We start from the raw sequence: 20,607 nt of genomic DNA, 5'->3' as shown, positions 1-20,607 counted from the left end.
AACTCTCAATTCCATGAACCAGAGGGATGTGCAAAATGGAAGGTCAGAAGGCTGAGACCGACTGCTCATACCTGCTGAGAAACTTTTCATATATGACAGAATCTACCAACTCAAATGAAGATTTAGCAGCCTTATTTAGAAGGGAGGACTTTGCCTTTTTTCAGTCGCTACTGTTGAACAATTAAGCTTCAGAAACCTTTCTGATCTAATGCAAATCAAGCTACAAGATCTACCAGTAGATCCTAATCTATTTTTTACCCAACCCTCCTGTAAAGGACTCTTGTTTCTCCTTAAAATACTTATGGCTTGTTTCCGACAGACTGGCCTACTTTCATCCAAGCTCTCGCCTTCCAAGCCAATCATAGCACCTTTTGCCAAATTATCATATAAAAAACCTGTCCAGGAAAGAGAGACTGCGCATGGCTTAGTATTCCTTACAAGCTATTGTCCAAAAGTGTCCATGAAGGAAAGAGCCTTAGGAGAAGCCACTGGGTAAAGCCCTGTATATTTAACATTTGACAGAGAACAAGAGGAATGTGATTTTACATTAGATGAACAAAAGGATCGTGGTGTACCAGAAAACAAGCCATGTGCCAGTAACTTGGAGTATGACAAGATGTCCCACCAGAACTATTTTGATATGTTAACATTTTAGAAAAGGTTTAATTGACAGTGCGCGCGCGCGCACACACACACACACACACACGTTTGCATTTAGGTATCAAGAATTCACACATTTTTATTGTGACATGCCATCTAAAGTACAGAGGGCCATTTTACACGTTATGCAAAGCAAACGTTGGTTTGGAACTGGGTGTACCCAGAACAGGAAACTGCACTCAATCCTGGCTTCTTAATGTGTCTAACTATCCCCAAACATGTTCTGAAGACGCATTTAACCCAATTAAAGCCCAGCTAACGTTACATTGGGGGGGGTAATGATTATCTTTGGATTCACATACAAAAAGGCCTTTAGAAAATTAGTGAAAGGCTAAACTGCATTTGCAAGCTAAAAACCAGCAGCTCTGAATTACACAATTTGCCTGCAGACTTTAATAATTCAGTCTGGTTTACAATATCATTTAGACTATATTGCATATGAAAGATCCAGCATTCTAATCTTGTAGAAATCTTTACACTCATGAAAGTCTTAAAACCTCTTAAAAATAGCACATCAATTTGAGTGAATGGGAGACAGGCAATTGCTTGGTATATTCTCAAAACAGCAAGCACTTTATCGCACACAAAAACCTGATATATGTTTGTGGTTAGCATGAGTTGAGTGGAGAATGTGCATATATATGGGTGGATTGGGCACATGCTCAGGAATGCATGGAAAGTTTGCACAATGAAAACATGGACAGGGTTTTTTGTATGTTGCCCAGTCAACATGCACCTTTTGCAACTAATGCTGGAAAATGTGCACACATTGAAAATGAGAACTGAGTAGCATATACACTGTTAAGTACAAAGCAGAATTTTCTTGACTAGCAGAAATTAGACCCACAAATGCCTAATGTGGTGGAGTTTTATATTGAACATTTGGATTTTCTAGAATGGATTTATCAAGCACTTTGTGTGACTTAAACTGCACCATACACATGATTTTAATTATAAAGTTAACCCCCCCCCCTCATTCTGAGTATGCCAAATAATTATAATTTTAATCAAAACTGAAAAATGAGAACATTGTTTTAAATTTTTGAGGGATAAAAATGTTTGAAAATGTTCACAACCGTCCTGTACAACAATCAAAACATTTCTTTTAAGGATTCAGGTTTCCTTTCTGTTTAAAAAGTAACCATTTCTGAATGATGGGAACTCCTATATTTAGCAGGCTTAGAATAGTACATAAAAATCTTGCCTGCCACCTTCCCTGTAACTCTTTCATCATGTAGCAACTGGTGAATTAAAAGCAACCACCACCAAACCAACTGTGTGTGCCAGGCAGAGCAGAAAGCATTTGACTGCATTAAGTCCATCACTCAAATTAATGTTGCTCCATGACTGCTCACTAACCTTTTGTCCAATCCATTATTAAATGCTAGCAAAATGCCAATCCTTATAACTGATGGGGGAGATAAGTATATTGCAAGGACTTTGCTCGCAGAAGCACAGGCCCAGTGTTGGCACATAGCATTCCTGAGCAGCTCCCAAGACCCCAGCACCCTGACCTTGCCCCAAATGGTTAGATCTGGAAGCTACCATTTAAACTTTCTTCAATGCTCTGGGGCAAGGGTAGCCAATGCTGTGCTCTCCAGATGTTGTTGGGCTACAATGCCCATCAGCCTCAACCAACATGGTCAGGGATGATGCAGTCTAACAACATCTGGAGGGCATGGTGTTGGCCATCCCTGCTCTGTAGCATTGTGGGAACTTTAAATGGTGGTTCAGTGAGAATGCTGCTATCACAACTAACAAATATGCCTGTGGTGCTGGTGGGGGGCATTTTGCAGAGGGTCCTCTCAATTGTGGAGCCACTCAGGGCACTAACCCTCCACTTCAGGACCCGTGTCAGTTATGGCTGGGCCATTTGGGGTCAGGAGATTTCTCGTCACAGTGTCCCTGCATTGTTGTGATTGACAACTGTAGACTTACCTGGAGGAAAGTAAAGGGAATCACCAGTGGAATCCCCAGTGTCTGAGGTGAGGAGCAATGGCTCCCCTTCTCTACCTACTACAAACTATTTACTTTGTCCCATTGATAGGAGCTAACAAGAATCAAGCTTAATGGCTCTTATCCCAGCAAGCCAACCCAAGCTCTGTCTGCACTATCTATCTATCTATCTATCTAAGCACTATGATACCACTATTTAAACAATCATAGTTTCCTGCAAAGAATCTTGGGAAGTGTGGTTTGCTGTGGTTCTTTAAAATGTAACTACACTGCTTTAAATGCATATTGCAGGTAAGTCCTCAATATTTCTTTCAGCAGCTTTGAAAAGTAGGCAAGTATTGCTATTTCCATAGTAGAGAACAAAGTTCTGGCTGAGAGATATTGAGTATCAGAGGAATCTTTCCATGCTCTTCCCTCTCTGTATTTTAAAGAGCATCCACATAGAAATTCATATGCATTTTTGTGTATATATCTCCCAACATATGCACTATTTATACAGTTCTGACAAATGTGATATGTATTTTGCGTTGCATTTTTGCGTGTGATTTTTGCAATGCAAAATACCTTAACAGAATGCATTTTTGTACATTACTTTTACTAATATATATATTTTTGTACGCATTACTTGGTTGGAAATTCGAACAGCAAAATTTGGAGAAGTGCTAATTTCAAATGACAGCTGTGTTTTAGTTTACATATTGGTGTGCAAAATATAAATTTGGGAAGTTTGCCTTAAAAGATGAACCAAATGAATTTGTCCCCCATTATCTTTGCTTGCTCACTAACCAGAGTTTAAACCATGCATGGGGAAACTGAAGCCCTTCAGATGTTGTTCAACCCCAGTTTCCATCAGTTTCAGAGAGCATGGCCAGTAATCAGGGATGATGGGGCTGTAGTTCAATATGGAAGGCCATGCTTTGATTTAAACTAACAACGTTGAACCTAACAGGGAACTCTGGTTAGTTGAAAAGAAGCAGCAGATGCTTGCAAATTCCTCCCCACAAGTAATGAAGGAGCATGCAAAAGACTGAGGCTCACTCATGGAAGACTAAATCGTATTTTAGGGTTACATCCAAAGTGGTCTACTGGTTGGATACCCAGAAAATTTGTAACAGAGATGAAAGTTGAACTTCCCCACCTCACAGCTCACTATCTTAACCTAGGGTGAGAAACCTTCGGCCTGGGAGGCAAAAGCAGCCAGTCAGGATTCTCTATACCAGGCATAGGCACACTCAGGCCCTCCAGATGTTTGGGACTACAATTCCCATCATCCCTAGCTAAAAGGACCAGTGGTCAGGGATGATGGGAATTGTCGTCCCAAACATCTGGAGGATCGGAGTTTGCCTATGCCTGCTCTGTACGGTCCATGGGACTCTTGCCAGGTCACAGCCACACCCACTCTGCCCAAGCCACACCCCTCACCATCCCTACTTCATTCCGTGCTTGAGTTTTTCTGCCTGGCTCTGACAACACCTCTTGGCTGCCTGGATGGAGTATAGAGAGGGCTGTGTGAATGTGTGTAGAAACCAGCCTTTTGCACAAAGGTACAATTTACATTCCCCTTCATGGATCACTGCCTTGCCGTGGCGAAGGGGCTTGAAGAACTCAGAGAAGCTATGAACTACGCCGAGCAGGGCACACAAGATGAACAGGTCATAGTGGAGAGTTTTGACCAAACGTGATCCACCTGGAGGAGGAACCGGCAAGCCACTCCAGTATCCTTGCCAAGAAAACTCCATGGACAAAGACAACAGGCATATAAAAGTTATGACGCTGGAAGATGAGCCCCTCAGGTCGGAAGGCGTCCAACATGCTACTGGGGAAGAGCGGAGGGCAAGTACAAGTAGATCCAGAGCTGATGAAGCGGCTGGGCCAAAGCCGAAAGGACGCTCAGTTGCGGATATGCCTGGAAGCGAAAGGAAAGTCCAATGCTGTAAAGAAAAATATTGCATAGGAACCTGGAATGTAAGAACCATGAACCTGGGTAAGTTGGAGGTGGTCAAAAATGAGATGGCAAGAATAAATATTGACATCCTGGGCATCAGTGAACTAAAATGGACGGGAATGGGCGAATTCAGTTCGGATGACCATCACATCTACTACTGTGGGCAAGAAACCCGTAAAAGAAATGGAGTGGCCCTCATAGTCAACAAAAGAGTGGCGAAAGCTGTACTGGGATGCAATCTCAAAAATGATAGAATGATCTCGATACGAATCCAAGGCAGACCTTTTAACATCACAGTAATCCAAGTTTATGCACCAACCACTGGTGCTGAAGAAACTGAAACAGACCAATTCTATGAAGACTTACAAGACCTTATAGAAGTGACACCAAAGAAGGATGTTCTTCTCATTATAGGGGATTGGAATGCTAAAGTAGGGAATCAAGAGATAAAAGGAACAACTGGCAAGTTTGGCCTTGGAGACCAAAACGAAGCAGGGCAAAGGCTAATAGAGTTCTGTCAAGAGAACAAGCTGGTCATCACAAACACGCTTTTCCAACAACACAAGAGACGACTCTACACATGGACATCACCAGATGGGCAGTATCGAAATCAGATTGATTATATTCTCTGCAGCCAAAGATGGAGAAGCTCTATACAGTCAGCAAAAACAAGACCTGGAGCTGACTGTGGCTCAGATCATCAGCTTCTTATAGCAAAATTCAAGCTTAAACTGAAGAAAGTAGGAAAAACCACTGGGCCGGTAAGATACAATCTAAGTCAAATCCCTTATGAGTACACAGTGGAAGTGACGAACAGGTTTAAGGATTTAGAATTGGTGGACAGAGTGCCTGAAGAACTATGGATGGAGGCTCGTAACATTGTACAGGAGGCAGCAACGAAAACCATCCCAATGAAAAGGAAATGCAAGAAAGCAAAGTGGCTGTCCAACGAGGCCTTACAAATAGCGGAGGAGAGAAGGCAAGCAAAATGCGAGGGAGATAGTGATAGATACAGGAAATTGAATGCAGATTTCCAAAGAATAGCAAGGAGAGACAAGAAGGCCTTCTTAAACGAGCAATGCAAAGAAATAGAGGAAAGCAATAGAATGGGAAGAACCAGAGATCTGTTCAAGAAAATTGGAGATATGAAAGGAACATTTCGTACACAGATTACCATAATAAAGGACAAAAGTGGTAAGGACCTAACAGAAGCAGAAGACATCAAGAAGAGGTGGCAAGAATACACAGAGGAATTATACCAGAAAGATATGGATGTCTCGTACACCCCAGGTAGTGTGGTTGCTGACCTTGAGCCAGACATCCTGGAAAGTGAAGTCAAATGGGCCTTAGAAAGCACTGCAAATAACAAGGCCAGTGGAAGTGATGGTATTCCAGCTGAACTATTTAAAATTTTAAAAGATGATGCTGTTAAGGTGCTACACTCAATATGCCAGCAAATTTGGAAAACTCAGCAGTGGCCAGAAGATTGGAGAAGATCAGTCTACATCCCAATCCCAAAGAAGGGCAGTGCCAAAGAATGCTCCAACTACCGCACAATTGCACTCATTTCACACGCTAGCAAGGTTATGCTTAAAATTCTACAAGGAAGGCTCAAGCAGTATGTGGACCGAGAACTCCCAGAAGTGCAAGCTGGATTTAGAAGAGGCAGAGGAACCAGAGACCAAATTGCAAACATGCGCTGGATTATGGAGAAAGCTAGAGAGTTCCAGAAAGACATCTACTTCTGCTTCATTGACTATGCAAAAGCCTTTGACTGTGTCGACCACAGCAAACTATGGCAAGTTCTTAAAGAAATGGGAGTGCCTGATCACCTCATCTGTCTCCTGAGAAATCTCTATGTGGGACAAGAAGCTACAGTTAGAACTGGATATGGAACAACTGATTGGTTCAAAATTGGGAAAGGCGTACGACAAGGCTGTATTTTGTCTCCCTGCTTATTTAATTTATACGCAGAATACATCATGCGAAAGGCTGGGCTGGATGAATCCCAAGCTGGAATTAAGATTGCCGGAAGAAATATCAACAACCTCAGATATGCAGATGACACAACCTTGATGGCAGAAAGTGAGGAGGAATTAAAGAACCTTTTAATGAGGGTAAAAGAGGAGAGCGCAAAATATGGTCTGAGGCTCAACATCAAAAAAACGAAGATCATGGCCACTGGTCCCATCACCTCCTGGCAAATAGAAGGGGAAGAAATGGAGGCAGTGAGAGATTTTACTTTCTTGGGCTCCATGATCACTGCAGATGGTGACAACAGCCACGAAATTAAAAGACGCCTGCTTCTTGGGAGAAGGGCAATGACAGGCCTAGACAGCATCTTGAGAAGTAGAGACATCACCTTGCCAACAAAGGTCCGCATAGTTAAAGCCATGGTTTTCCCAGTAGTGATGTATGGAAGTGAGAGCTGGACCATAAAGAAGGCTGATCGCCGAAGAATTGATGCTTTTGAATTATGGTGCTGGAGAAGACTCTTGAGAGTCCCATGGACTGCAAGAAGATCAAACGCATCCATTCTTAATGAAATCAGCCCTGAGTGCTCACTGGAAGGACAGATCGTGAAGCTGAGGCTCCAGTACTTTGGCCACCTCATGAGAAGAGAAGACTCCCTGGAGAAGACACTGATGCTGGGAAAGATGGAGGGCACAAGGAGAAGGGGGCGACAGAGGATGAGATGGTTGGATAGTGTTCTCGAAGCCACAAACATGAGTCTGACCAAACTGCGGGAGGTAGTGGAGGACAGAGGTGCCTGGCGTGCTCTGGTCCATGGGGTCACGAAGAGTCGGACACGACTAAACGACTAAACAACAACAACAATTTACATTATTTGCTTTGCCCACAGTTGCCTCTGCCACTGCCCACCACTGGCATGGCCCCCCCCAGAAGGCTGCTCAGGTGGGTATGTAGCCCTCTGTCTGATGAGAGTTCCCCACGCTTGTCTTAAACACTATGCGACGTTAGCTAGATATTGCCTCAATGCTGAAAATGGTTAGCACTGTGTATCTGGTTGGACAGTATCCAAGATTTCTCTAAACCACTGTGCATGCATGATGACCTTTAAAAAGAAAAAATCTGGGCAAGTGGAGACAATGCAGATTTCTAAACACATTAATCAGACACAGCATAAACTGTTTTCTGAATTTACTTCCAACAGACAAAAGTATGTTGTTTTAAAAATAAAACAGAGTCAATGTTTCATGTGAGTTTTAACTACACAATGCTTTTTGTTTTTAGTCTTCCTTCATTCTCTTTAGTGTACAGAAAAGGGAGAACCGTATTGAATCGGCATCATTGACACACTGACATAGGACTTAAGTATGCTTACCCTAAGCTTGGGTTAAAATACTTTTCTGATCAGGATATTTTGATAAGGTGTGGGTTCTTCTTCCAAGCTAAATATGCAGCACTTTCAAGGTTTGATCCCTGAAGCCCTGTCCACAATCTCATTATGTTAAAGTATGGGGAGCAGGTTAGGGACGCGGGTGGCGCTGTGGGTAAAACCTCAGCGCCTAGGACTTGCCGATCGTCAGGTCGGCGGTTCGAATCCCCGCGGCGGGGTGCACTCCCGTTGCTTGGTCCCAGCGCCTGCCAACCTAGCAGTTCGAAAGCACCCCCGGGTGCAAGTAGATAAATAGGGACCCCTTACTAGCGGGAAGGTAAACGGCGTTTCCGTGTGCTGCGCTGGCTCGCCAGATGCAGCTTGTCACGCTGGCCATGTGACCCGGAAGTGTCTTCGGACAGCGCTGGCCCCAGCCTCTTAAGCGAGATGGGCGCGCAACCCCCGAGTCGGACACGACTGGCCCGTACGGGCAGGGGTACCTTTACCTTTACCTTTATGGGGAGCAGGTTATATATCAGATATATTTTCCTCCTCTTGGAAACCCATCAACAACTCCTAGGGATTGCCAAAGAACAATTCCTAAGGGTGCCAATAGTTAATTTAAAAGAAAACGGGAAAATATTCAGGACCAATGAATGGGAGTGACCCAAGTGACCTTACTGCTGGAATCCTGATGTCAATCTGTTACGCTGGGCTCTGACTTGCTCTGACCCAGGCCTCCTGATGAATGATGACCCCAGGTGAGCAGACAAACACCCCACCTCAATCTGGCACTGAAATCCCTGGTGAACCTGGAATGGCCTCCCTGGGCTTGCCTCCAGGGGTCGCTCTGGAGGTACATCAAGGTGGGCTCCTGACAAACCTCTGGCAGTGGAACTGCCAACTAAGTCAGAGGGGAATGTCAAGTCGTCCCCAGCCCTAAAGAGGATCTACACCAGAAGGTCCAAGCCCATACAGCAGGTCATTGACAAAATACATGCCTGAGAGCCCAATGTTGCTGCACAACACCTGAGTAAAGGGCTCCTTGCAAGTACAGTGGTACCTCGGGTTACATACACTTCAGGTTACAGATTCCGCTAACCCAGAAATAGTATCTTGGGTTAAGAACTTTGCTTCAGGATGAGAACAGAAATCGTGCTCCGGCGGCACAGTGGCAGCAGGAGGCCCCATTAGCTAAAGTGGTGCTTCAGGTTAAGAACAGTTTCAGGTTAAGAACGGACCTCCGGAACGAATTACGTACTTAACCTGAGGTACCACTGTAATGGCACTTGCAAGGAATAGTACCACTGTAATGGCACTCTTAGAGCAGATTCAAGCATCTGCAGTTGGTGTTGGGTGTGGTCTGGGGCAACAGGTTTCACTTAGGAATCTATCAATTGCTAGGAACAATGCATGCAATTCAGCTTTCTATGCTGAACTTGACTTCTTTCTTTTCCTGCATGTCGTGAGGCAGCCCCAGATATTGTCCAGTTGTTATCAAACTACCAGAACTATAAAGAGTAGACCAAAAGACAAGGCCATGTAAGGAGGCTTAGGCTAGGCTAAAATATATCCCCCTACAGCACCTTTAACATGCATTTCCATGCTAGACAGAAGATGGCCAACAATACTTGCTCCGTTTTGCAATGAGCTTTCCAACAGGTCATTGTGAAAACAATCCTGAGCTTCTTTTTAAAATGTTCATACAAATCAGCCTTCCCCAGCCTGATGTCTTCCTGATGTTTTGGACTACACCTCCCACTAGCCCCAGCCAGCACTGCATTCTTATTTTTATTCTTAATATTCTCCCCATCTGACTGGGTCACCCCAGCCACTCCGGGCAGCTTCCAACAAATTAAAACACAATGGCCAAAGGTCAGAGATGACAGAAGTCATAGTCCAACAACACCTGAAATTTAGCAATGTTGAATTTGAACATGGTCTCTCACAAATTGTACTCCCCTCCCCCAACCCGCCTTCCGTCCGGTACCTTTGGAAGAGTCTTTCCATTTGCCATAAGGGTCACGAGTCCTGCACAGCAGACCAAGGCACTGGAACTGGAGAGGCCAGAACTTGGAGGGATGGTTCCTTCTACAAGGCAATTCATGCCACTTGGACTGTCTAGACTGAAATGATCCTAAACAGCAAGGGGGAAATTACTAAAATTAATCAGTAAGCTCAGACACACATTTTCAGTATAGAATAAGCAAAGAATGGCTCTTACATTAACACCGGGGCAGGACTGGCATAGTTTCTCGCAGGGAAAATATAACATTTGAAGGCAATATCCAGAACCAACCCTACCACGGATCCAGAACCAGGGGCTTAATGATGCGCGGGAGCCCTTAAGATACCACCTAGTTCTAGGGAACTAGAGATAACATGCTGGACCAGCAGCAGGCCTGAGAGGGTCAGGTAGCATCCCTGCAAAAAGCTGAGACTACAATAGTCTGCTTTTGCCTTGCCCTTGCCCACCCCACTGCACTCCCAACCACTTATTAGGTTGGCAGCTAAGGCTGACACTGCCAGTCCTTTATAACTTATCATTTAAAAGGGTACTATTGCTATAGCAGCGTTTCTTGTTATGTTAAAGTATACCATCCATAAACCAGTTACTCTCAATATTTCCTGAAAACACAGGTTATTTCCCAAACACCATGCTACCCATGGTTTCTTGTGTCCGCTCTTCTTCCAAACACTTTAGTGCTCCATTTATGCCTTGAGATGCAAAAACAGCCCAGTTCACTGCTTCTGGACGCCTCGTTTTATAGGTGCGGCTCTCACTGAATACAGACTCTGATTCCCTAACTTTGCTGCAGGCAGTTGAGCCAGGATACCTGCACCACTACCTATAATCTTCCTTGTCCTGGGAACTGAGTGTCCCCCACAGAGCCAGCCCCATGCCTTCTGCCTGCCATAAAGCTCAGATCTCCTACTCCCAATATAGGCAAGCCATTGCTGAGTGAGGGCGCCAATGTAATCTCTGTGTGCTCACTCAGTATTGGCAAATCACTGCTAAGCAAGGACATCAGGATATTCCTCTATGTTTCTCAACTACCCCTCTTTCCTGCTACCTCAGATAACTTACTAGAAATAGAAACTTAACAGGTGTTTGCCAGTACAACTTACAAGTAGCTAAGGAAAAATCCAAAGAAAACCCACATCCACCTGTTCCTTGCACCATTTTTTTTTTTCAGTTATAGAGCAGCTATTTAGAGGCCCAAAGTATCACTGTATTCAGCCAGGGTAAGTCTATAAAAAGTGCTGCTTATATGAAGACTTGTGCAGAATGCTCGGCAAACCACTTTTGCTTCAGTAAGAAATTTCAATATTGGGCTTTGAAAAGATGGCCAGTTTTTACTGAAACTGTAGTACATAGACAGTTCCATTTTTCTATAGTGGGACAAAGCCATCTTAAGTGGTCTGTGGCTTACCGTAGAAAGTAATTATTCTAAACTCCCAGACTCCTAGTACAAGATCAGCAGACGAGCTACTGGGCCAGCAACCTCATAAGCTAAAATATGCTAACAATTTCCCCCAAAGTCCACATATTGCCAATCAAAGACCTGTTTTAGCCAAGTGGAAGTTTTATGAGTTAGACCAGATGCCAAATGGGATGCCAATGCCTTCAAGTCAAATAGATATCAAATATATTATTCTTGTTGGTACAGATGGAGAAAGTATTAATAAATATCAGATATTATCACAGAGGTAGGGAATTGTGGCCAGCATTTAGAATTCTCACTACTAACTGGACAGAACACAGCACATAAAAAACACTTTTAATGGTACATCTGATTTTCCCCAGCAAAAAAATTATTGGCAGAATTTATTTGAAGTCGCTTTGCTTTTGATGACAACTAGCAAATCAGGGTTTTTAGAACAAACTGGTATGTTTTGAATATTTCTTCCACTGTTAAAGACTCTTTCAAGTTGTTTAAAAATAAGATGTCTACAAAACATCTTACACCAAGAAACAGACCTATGCATAGAATTGCTCCATCAAAAATTTTACATGTCATGCTATGTCAATGTTATGCTATATATACACATACAGTGGTAGGCACAAACGTCCATATTTTCCATTTAATTTCTAACAACTTGGCTTTATTATTATAATTATTATTTTTTAAGTTTGTATACTGCCCTTCATCTGAAGATCTGAGGGTAGTTTTATCCATTTTTATTTTGAAGAAGGTTCTGCTGACATGGGCTTCCGAAGTGAGGTGGCTGGCACTTCCACAGGGCAATAAAAACTAAAAAAAGTGATGGGTTTTTTGGAAATGGAAACAGACTTGTGGATGCTACATTCTGTATGGTGCAGCCAATTGTACATTTGCACAGTGATGCAATGAATGCACAGTCTCTCAGAGACAGTTAATGGCAAACAGTAGATGGAGTTGGGCTGTTGACCAAGTTAAATTCTTTGGTTAATTTAGCCCTGCTGAGACTATCGGGTCCAGTGAGAAGTAGCAGTTTAAGTGGCCCTACAAAGGAGTAATGCGATCAATTACAGCTGCATCAAATGAGCTGCTTCCCAGGCTACAGTAAATGAGAGACTGCAGGAGCATGCAAATTCCTTTTTTGTACATGTCGCTCTTCAGTCAGAAAGCAAATAGCAAAATAACACACATCCATCACCACTTGCAACATCCCAGTTAGCAATTGTGTGTCTTTTTCTTTCCATGTTTTGCAATCCTACTGGCAAATGAAGCAATCCCTTCTCCATTTTTTCCAATTATTATTATTTTCTCTCCCCCCCACCACCCCTTGCTTCCTAGGAATGTCTCCTTCTGGGAGATGAAAGAAGACCTGGCGAAGAAATCTTTTAAATTCCTGGCCTCTCATTTTTGGGAGCCGTAAACACTTGCTCTGCAGAAGGTTGAAATATTTCCGATTCCTAGGAAAGAGCATCAGATTTTTTCACATTTCCACTGCAGATGGAACAGAAATCATTTTGGCCAATCACATATGACACAGGCATGGTGCCTTACTGACAATTTAAGACAAATTTCCAGGAGCTTGGGTTGCCTGAGGTTTTGGGAGCAATCGGTTCAGACTTTTGGCAACAGAAATCTGTTCCTCTTTTTGCAGTCCATGGATCAGGGAAGACAGGAAGAGAGAAAGGGGTGTTGGAAAAGGAGAGAGTAAAATATGGGGCTCTGGCCACTTTGGGTTCTCCACCAGAATGTGGCCCTCAAAAAATTAGTCCAGAGGGAATGTGGCCCTTGACTGGGGGGAAAAAATGTTCTACTAAAGCACACTGCGAGTTCCTTTTCCATGTATCTATTTGCTTTGTGTTTGGTAGGTGGTCTGGCTTATCCTGACACGAAATATTAAATTAAGAAAAACATATTGGAAAGGCGAAAAGGATAAATGATATGGTACTAAACAACTTAACTTTTGCCCAAGGCTTTACAAATTTCAGTGAGTGGATGAATTGGCCTGACTATTTTAGTATCTCTCCTAGATCACAGGCTAAAATACTCTTTAGCATCCTTGAGACTGCAGTCTCAAAATTGGCTGTACTGAGAGGAATGGAAGACTTTGGCCATGATTTACTGTTTTGTAATAATAATAATAATAATAATAATAATAATAATTTTATTTATACCACACCCATCTGGCCAGGCTTCCCCAGCCACTCTGGGCAGCCCCCAACAGAATATAAAAAATTGGATAAAAATCAAGCATTAAAAACTTCCCTAAACTTCAGATGTCTTCTAAAAGTCAGATAGTTGTTTATTTCCTTGACATCTGATGGGAGGGCATTCTACAGGGTGGGTGCCACTACCAAGAAGGCCCTCTGCTTGGTTCCCTGTAGCTTCACTTCTCACAGTGAGGGAGCTGCCAGAAGGCCCTAGGAGCTGGACCTTAGTGTCTGGGATGGACAATGGGCGTGGAGACGCTCCTTCAGGTATACTGGGCCGAGGCTGTTGAGGGCTTTAAAGATCAGCACCAACACTTTGAATTGTGCTTGGAAATGTACTGTAAATTATATGACATTCAGATGGACCATAGCTCACTGGTAGAGCATCTGCTTTGCGGACGGTCCCAAGTTCAATCACTAGCATCTACATATATATGCAGAGAGATGTTTTGCTGCTTTCAGTTTTTACGACAATACTGAACTAGATGGAGCATGGGTCTGACGCAGTCTAAGGCAGCTTTCTACATTCCTAAACTTTGTTCAAGAACATTTGGCTAACAGTGGCCAAGCCTATTCAGCAGAGGTGAAGAACTAGTTTTCCTTGGGCAGGTGCATTTTCTCAAGGGTAAGGGAGGAGGCGCACAATGGCAGTGGGCAGGGCCACAGCACATGTGCACGCGCACACACACACACACAGCCTACCTCCCAAGTAAATGCATTGGATTGCAGCCTCGTTGCATTTAAAGGGGTTTATTCCATAGAGACATCACCTTGCCAACAAAGGTCCGTATAGTTAAAGCTATGGTTTTCCCAGTAGTGATGTATGGAAGTGAGAGGTGGACCATAAAGAAGGCTGATCGCCGAAGAATTGATGCTTTTGAATTATGGTGCTGGAGGAGACTCTTGAGAGTCCCATGGACTGCAAGAAGATCAAACCTATCCATTCTTAAGGAAATCAGCCCGGAGTGCTCTCTGGAAGGACAGATCCTGAAGCTGAGACTCCAATACTTTGGCCACCTCATGAGAAGAGAAGACTCCCTGGAAAAGACCCTGATGTTGGGAAAGATTGAGGGCACAAGGAGAAGGGGACGACAGAGGACGAGATGGTTGGACAGTGTTCTCAAAGCTACCAGCATGAGTTTGACCAAACTGCGGGAGGCAGTGGAAGACAGGAGTGCCTGGTCCATGGGGTCACAAAGAGTCGGACACGACTAAACGACTAAACAACAACATTCCATAGTAAGTATCTTTAGGGTTTCAGTCTAAAAGGAACAGGGGAAAAGAATGGAAGGCAGGTCTAACAGTGGTTATTACCATGATAGCTAAGTGGAAGAGGCGGCGGCGGCGGCCTGGGCAATGTATCAATACATTGTCCAGGACTGGTTTGAGGGCCAGAGCGCAATGGCGCCTTCACCCAGCAGTATATTGCGAGTGGGGCTTGCCTGTTTTCCCTCCCCAGCTGAGACAGCCCCAGTGCTCCTGCCGCTCACAGGCAATAGCTGTCAACTTTTCCCTTTTCTTGTGAGGAATCCTATTTGGAATAAGGGAATTTCCCTTTTAAAAAAGGGAACAGTTGACAGCTATGCTCACAGGTGAGGGGGCAGAGCATCGGGGCTCCTTTAACTGCAGGGAGTGCCAGTTTCCTCACAGTTTCACAGAGCCCCCACCCTGCCACCGGCTCACGGTGCCTCAACAATATATCTTGTTTCTCCGTATATCACTGGTGAAACTGCCGCTGCTCCTGACTCCTCTGCTAGCAAAGCTCGCAGGAGGAAGGAACTCTAGCGGACACTGCAAGCAGAGGATCTCAGAGTGGTGGTGGTTTCACCAGGGATATACCGCTGAGTGAAGCTGACATCGCGGTCTGCTCCTCATACCGGTCCTGGGTGATATATCAATATATCGCCCAGGCCTACCCAACAAGGGTAGCTTGTTTGTCCCCTTCGAAAAAACAAACGCAGACCTGAGTGAAATAGAATGGTGGTCTGGTCCAGCAAAGTAAGATTCACATGCTCTTATAAACTTGTAACTAAAGGTGAGGATTTCCAAGAGAAAGTCTGATTTATTTTAAAACGTTATCCTCCCCCACACCCTGACATCATTCCAGTATTAGACAGTTCTTGCGGAATTCTTGCAGCACCCACAGAAAATAGCTCTAGTTCAACACGTCCTAATCACCACCACAAATGACCCACATAAAAATTCCCTTTCTTAGACACACAAACAAACTATTAGCTCAAGCACTATCGCTGCCAACCACTTCCACACAGAACATCAGAAGACAAGACTGAGAGGCAGGGGAGAAATCTAAGTCATATATTTAACTAGGAACTCATCGGCAGAATTGCCTTGAAAGGGGATCACACTTGCAAACCTATCACGCAATGTTTAACATTGGGAGGGTGGGGGAGAAAAGGAGGGCGCCTGACTCCAGTTTCAGAACTGAACGTGGATTTTACCAAGCTTTGCAGCACTCCTCTTCCAAAAGGATAGTATGTTCACTTTAATATAAACACGTTTATGTCCTTGGGTTCTCTTGCAACTTCCAGCTGAATAATGTTTTGCTTAAGGGGTTTTGTGTTTGCACTTACTTTCTTTTTAACGTTTTATATGCATCACCTTCTTTATAGGGGACTCTGTTCGGCATGCACAAATCTCCCCCAAATTTTATTTCCCCCTTGGAGCCAGGAAACAATCTGGAGTTTACTGTCTCTCTGGGCCCCTATACAGGTTACCTGATAGAATGTGGTTTTGCAATAAATCACTGGCTGATTTGCAAGCCCTTGAATACAGTTGCATGCTGCTTCATTTAACTAAACGATGTTTAACTCAAGTACAGTATATGCCATTTACCTACTGTATTTTTATCTTACCTTTTAGACAATTATTGTCTCCCAAAGCAGCTCACACCAATAAAAGAGAGAGAGACCCTAACATTAGGTTCACAACCAAAACAACAAGACACACAAGGAACGGCGAGTAGAGGGGAAAGGTAGAGGAGGAAGATTGATTTTTCAAGGCCAGAACCAAGCGATGAGCTATAAGCAGACACTTATATCCAACTAGGGATCAGGTTGAATGTCCCTTAATGATACTTGTCTAGGAGGAAATGTAACCCTCAGGCCGAAAAAGAGTTCCTGTCCCTGGTACAGGGCATTACTGCAAGTAATATGGTTATTAGCCCCCACTCCCCAACGCTGCCCCCCTGTAATTTCACTAATTTCAGTGGGTTAACCCAGGATTTCCAGGTTATAATGTGGAGTTAAAATTAGAGAAATGTTGATCATATTCCTATGTCACACTTTTATTAATCTACTCTACTCTTGGAGCTCTGAAAAAATCTTTCAAAAACTCATAGCAAGGAGAAACATTTTAATGCCGGAAAACGTGAAACAAGAGACCATAAATTCTGAAAGAGTTTTGTAGCCATGGTGCTTTATCTGTGTAAATAAATCTAACTATAACACACACTTTAAATGATGCACATACCCAATACATTTTTAATTAAAAAAAATAACTTACTACAATGATGCATACTGAATTTGTTTTACCTCAATTCCTTTGACTCCACATAGAAAGTAGTTGTGCCACAAAGGTTCCGTTTGATTAATTTGAATGTTGTTGGCATTTGTAGTAAAATCCCTGGAAAATATAAACATACAGGAAAAACATTAAAAGTCCATGAAACTATCAACGTGGGTTTAGTGCTTTTAAAAATATAAACGACCTGCTGCTGCCATCTGCTGGCTAAGGAGCAGCACATTCTTTTCTTTTCTTTTTGCCAAAGGTTTTGCCAAGGGCCTGTCAAACATTATTTCTTCATCTCGCCCCACTCTGCCTCTCAAGATGCTGGCCAGAGAGAGATCGGGAGCAGGCCACAGGTTTGTGCCAGCTCACTTTCTAACACCCTCCCTGCTCTCGTCACCAGGTGAAGAGGTAAGCATGCCTAATCTGCATTCATGTTCATCACACAGACTCCCAATTTGGGGTACCTCACACCATGTACTCAGAGGGACAGAGGGCACCTCCAGATTATCTGTTTTGTGGAATACTATTTTGTTGAAATATTTTTTTGTTGAAAACATATAGTTTTGCTCAACTGAACTGCCCTAGTGTGGGGATGGAGACCCTCAGGCCCAGAGGCCAAATGTAGCTCTCTAGGTCGGTCGGTCAGTCTGGAGTCTCCTTGGCCAACACACCTTCCTAAGCAACACCCAGTGGTGACAATTTCCATCATCCATGACCACTGGTCCTGTTAGCTAGGGGTGATGGGAATTGTAGTCCCAAACATCTGGAGGGCCGGAGTTTGCCTATGCCTGTACAAGGGCAACACTAAGGCTAATGAAGAGAATGCTGGCAGGCAGTTCCAACCCTTGGAATTATGGTGCTGGAGTCCCATGGACTGCAAGAAGATCAAACCTCTCCATTCTGAAGGAAATCAGCCCTGAGTGCTCACAGGAAGGACAGATCCTGAAGCTGAGGCTCCAATACTTTGGCCACCTCATGGGAAGAGAAGACTCCCTGGAAAAGACCCTGCTGTTGGGAAAGATGAAGGGCACAAGGAGAAGGGGGACAACAGAGGACGAGATGGTTGGACAGTGTTCTCAAAGCTACCAGCATGAGTTTGACCAAACTGCGGGAGGCAGTGGAAGACAGGAGTGCCTGGTGTGCTCTGGTCCATGGGGTCACAAAGAGTCGGACACGACTAAACAACAACAACAAGGTAGACAGATTGGGGGGGGGGTGACTGAGAGAGGGGCAATGGCCCAGTAACAGAATATACCAGCCCTGCTTTGCATCTGTCTGTTCTCGCCTGGCTGCAGTGTGTCCTAGAACAGGCATAGGCAAACTCGGCCCTCCAGTTGTTTTGGGACTACAATTCCCATCATCCCTGACCACTGGTCCTGTTAGCTAGGGATGATGGGAGTTGTAGTCCCCAAGCATCTGGAGGGCCGAGTTTGCCTATGCCTGCCCTAGAACTCTGATCATGCTTCTTGGTTGCCTGAATTGAGGGTTGAGGGGTATGCCACCAAGGGGCAGCTGGCCCCTGGAAGGTTCTCCAAAAAAAGAATATGGCCCTTGGGCTGAAAAACCTATCCACTTTTTTAAAAGGACCGGGTTCTGTGGTTTGGAAAGTGTTGGTGAAATGCACTGAAAAGCATGGGACAAAGGAATGATTAACGAGAAGATGCATAACAGTGCACAAGCATATCAGGATGAATGCTCACGGTTGTATAAAGGTAAAGGGACCCCTGACCATTCGGTCCAGTCGTGGCCGACTCTGGGGTTGCGGCGCTCATCTTGCTTTACTGGCCGAGGGAGCCGGGGTACAGCTTCCAGGTCATGTGGCCAGCATGACTAAGCCGCTTCTGGAGAACCAGAGCAGCGCACGGAAACGCTGTTTACCTTCCCGCCAGAGCAGTACCTATTTATCTACTTGCACTTTGACGTGCTTTTGAACTGCTAGGTTGGCAGGAGCAGGGACCGAACAACGGGAGCTCACCCCGTCGTGGGGATTCGAACCGCCGACCTTCTGATCGGCAAGCGCAAGGCTCTGTGGTTTAACCCACAGCGCCACCCGCGTCCCTCACTGTTGTATAACCTTTCCGCAAACAAATGTTCTGTAGGGACTTGACATGGTATAATTATTCTAGGTAGAAACAAAGAGCACCCAGGCAGACCCTAAGGTCTATTTTACAAACCAGACTTGTTTCCATGTTTTCTTAAAATTCATCAGGCAATTCAGATGAATAATACCACAAAAAGGAGAAGTTACTGTTGGTAGAAATCACTCTTTGTGCTACAAGTTCTTATTGTTTGCCCTAGAAAATAAATATGCAGTCTGCTGCTTCCCCTTTTCTCTCCTCCTTCCAAATAAACAGGGATCCTGTTTCCTCTGTGCATGCCTTTCTTTTAAAAGCTCAAAAACCAAACAAAACAGGGATAATTATATGGTATCGCTGGCTGCCCCGCGGAATTAAATGTTACAAGTTGGGTGTGCAGACCACTGAAATTATTTGCAGCCTTTTCAAACCAAAAGACTGAAAGAAATGTTGGCATCTATGCTGGCACATGATATTCAGACATCCATCCTCACAAGATGCCCAGGCACGATGCAATATAACTGTGAGAAATGAGTAAATGGGGAAACTCTTTGCAAAGAACAGAAAATTGACACTTTCATTCTATCCTGGAAATAATCAACACAATAATCTTATTATGGAGTTGTCTGAGGCAACTTTTCTGCAATTCGGGTGCAGAGAATTTTAAAATCCAGTGTTATGAATCAAGACTCCATTCTTATTTTTAGAATAATAATTTGACTTGTAAAGGTAAAGGTAAAGGTACCCCTGCCCGTACGGGCCAGTCTTGACAGACTCTGGGGTTGTGCGCCCATCTCACTCAAGAGGCCGGGGGCCAGCGCTGTCCGGAGACACTTCCGGGTCACGTGGTCAGCGTGACAAAGCTGCATCTGGCGAGCCAGCGCAGCACACGGAAACGCCGTTCACCTTCCTGCTAGTAAGCGGTCCCTATTTATCTACTTGCACCCGGGGGTGCTTTCGAACTGCTAGGTTGGCAGGCGCTGGGACCGAGCAGCGGGAGCGCACCCCGCCGCGGGGATTCGAACCGCCGACCTTTCGATCGGCAAGCCCTAGGCACTGAGGCTTTTACCCACAGCGCCACCCGCGTCCCAAATTTGACTTGTACAGACAATCAAAATAGCCCAAGAGGAGATCTCACTTAGGTGTAGTTTGGTCCTCTGTACTGTATTATGCTGTAAGACAAGGGTCGGGAACCTCCAGCCCATGAGCCAAATTTGGCCCACGAGGCAGTTTTCCTCAAACTACATCCCCTGCCAAGCATTTAGGAACACTTAAGACATAAGGTGCTTCCGTTTCAAGAGAAAGGTGTGCAAGTTCTGCTACATACAAGGAAAACACAAATCACTCTGCAAGAAAGTATTAGAGCACTCCAAATAATTTGCTCATATACGTACAAACACAGAATTTGGCAGATCTAGCTGAAAGGCACCACATGGATATCTGCACTGATCAT

At 44.3% G+C, this 20,607-nt stretch overlaps 1 protein-coding gene across 4 annotated transcripts in view; it reads right to left on the bottom strand.

The window, feature by feature from the left end:
- GALK2 (galactokinase 2) overlaps window positions 1–20,607 on the bottom strand; it is a 75,497-nt gene that overhangs the window by 41,405 nt on the left and 13,485 nt on the right. For all 4 annotated transcript variants that reach the window (XR_008327543.1, XR_008327542.1, XM_053365367.1 and 1 more), the window contains exons 4-5: window positions 17,103–17,193; window positions 9,892–10,038 (exon numbers count right to left, since the gene is read on the bottom strand). Coding sequence is in view for 2 of the 4 variants with exons in the window: in XM_053365367.1 (XP_053221342.1) it covers window positions 9,892–10,038; window positions 17,103–17,193 (238 nt within the window). In the remaining 2 variants the exon portion in view is untranslated. The remainder of the gene's footprint in view (window positions 1–9,891; window positions 10,039–17,102; window positions 17,194–20,607) is intronic.

Source organism: Podarcis raffonei, chromosome 14 (assembly GCF_027172205.1).
Source record: "Podarcis raffonei isolate rPodRaf1 chromosome 14, rPodRaf1.pri, whole genome shotgun sequence".
In the NCBI taxonomy this organism is placed as follows: domain Eukaryota; kingdom Metazoa; phylum Chordata; class Lepidosauria; order Squamata; family Lacertidae; genus Podarcis; species Podarcis raffonei.
The sequence above is the reverse complement of the archived record's forward strand: the minus strand, read 5'-3'. Positions and strand labels throughout refer to the sequence as shown.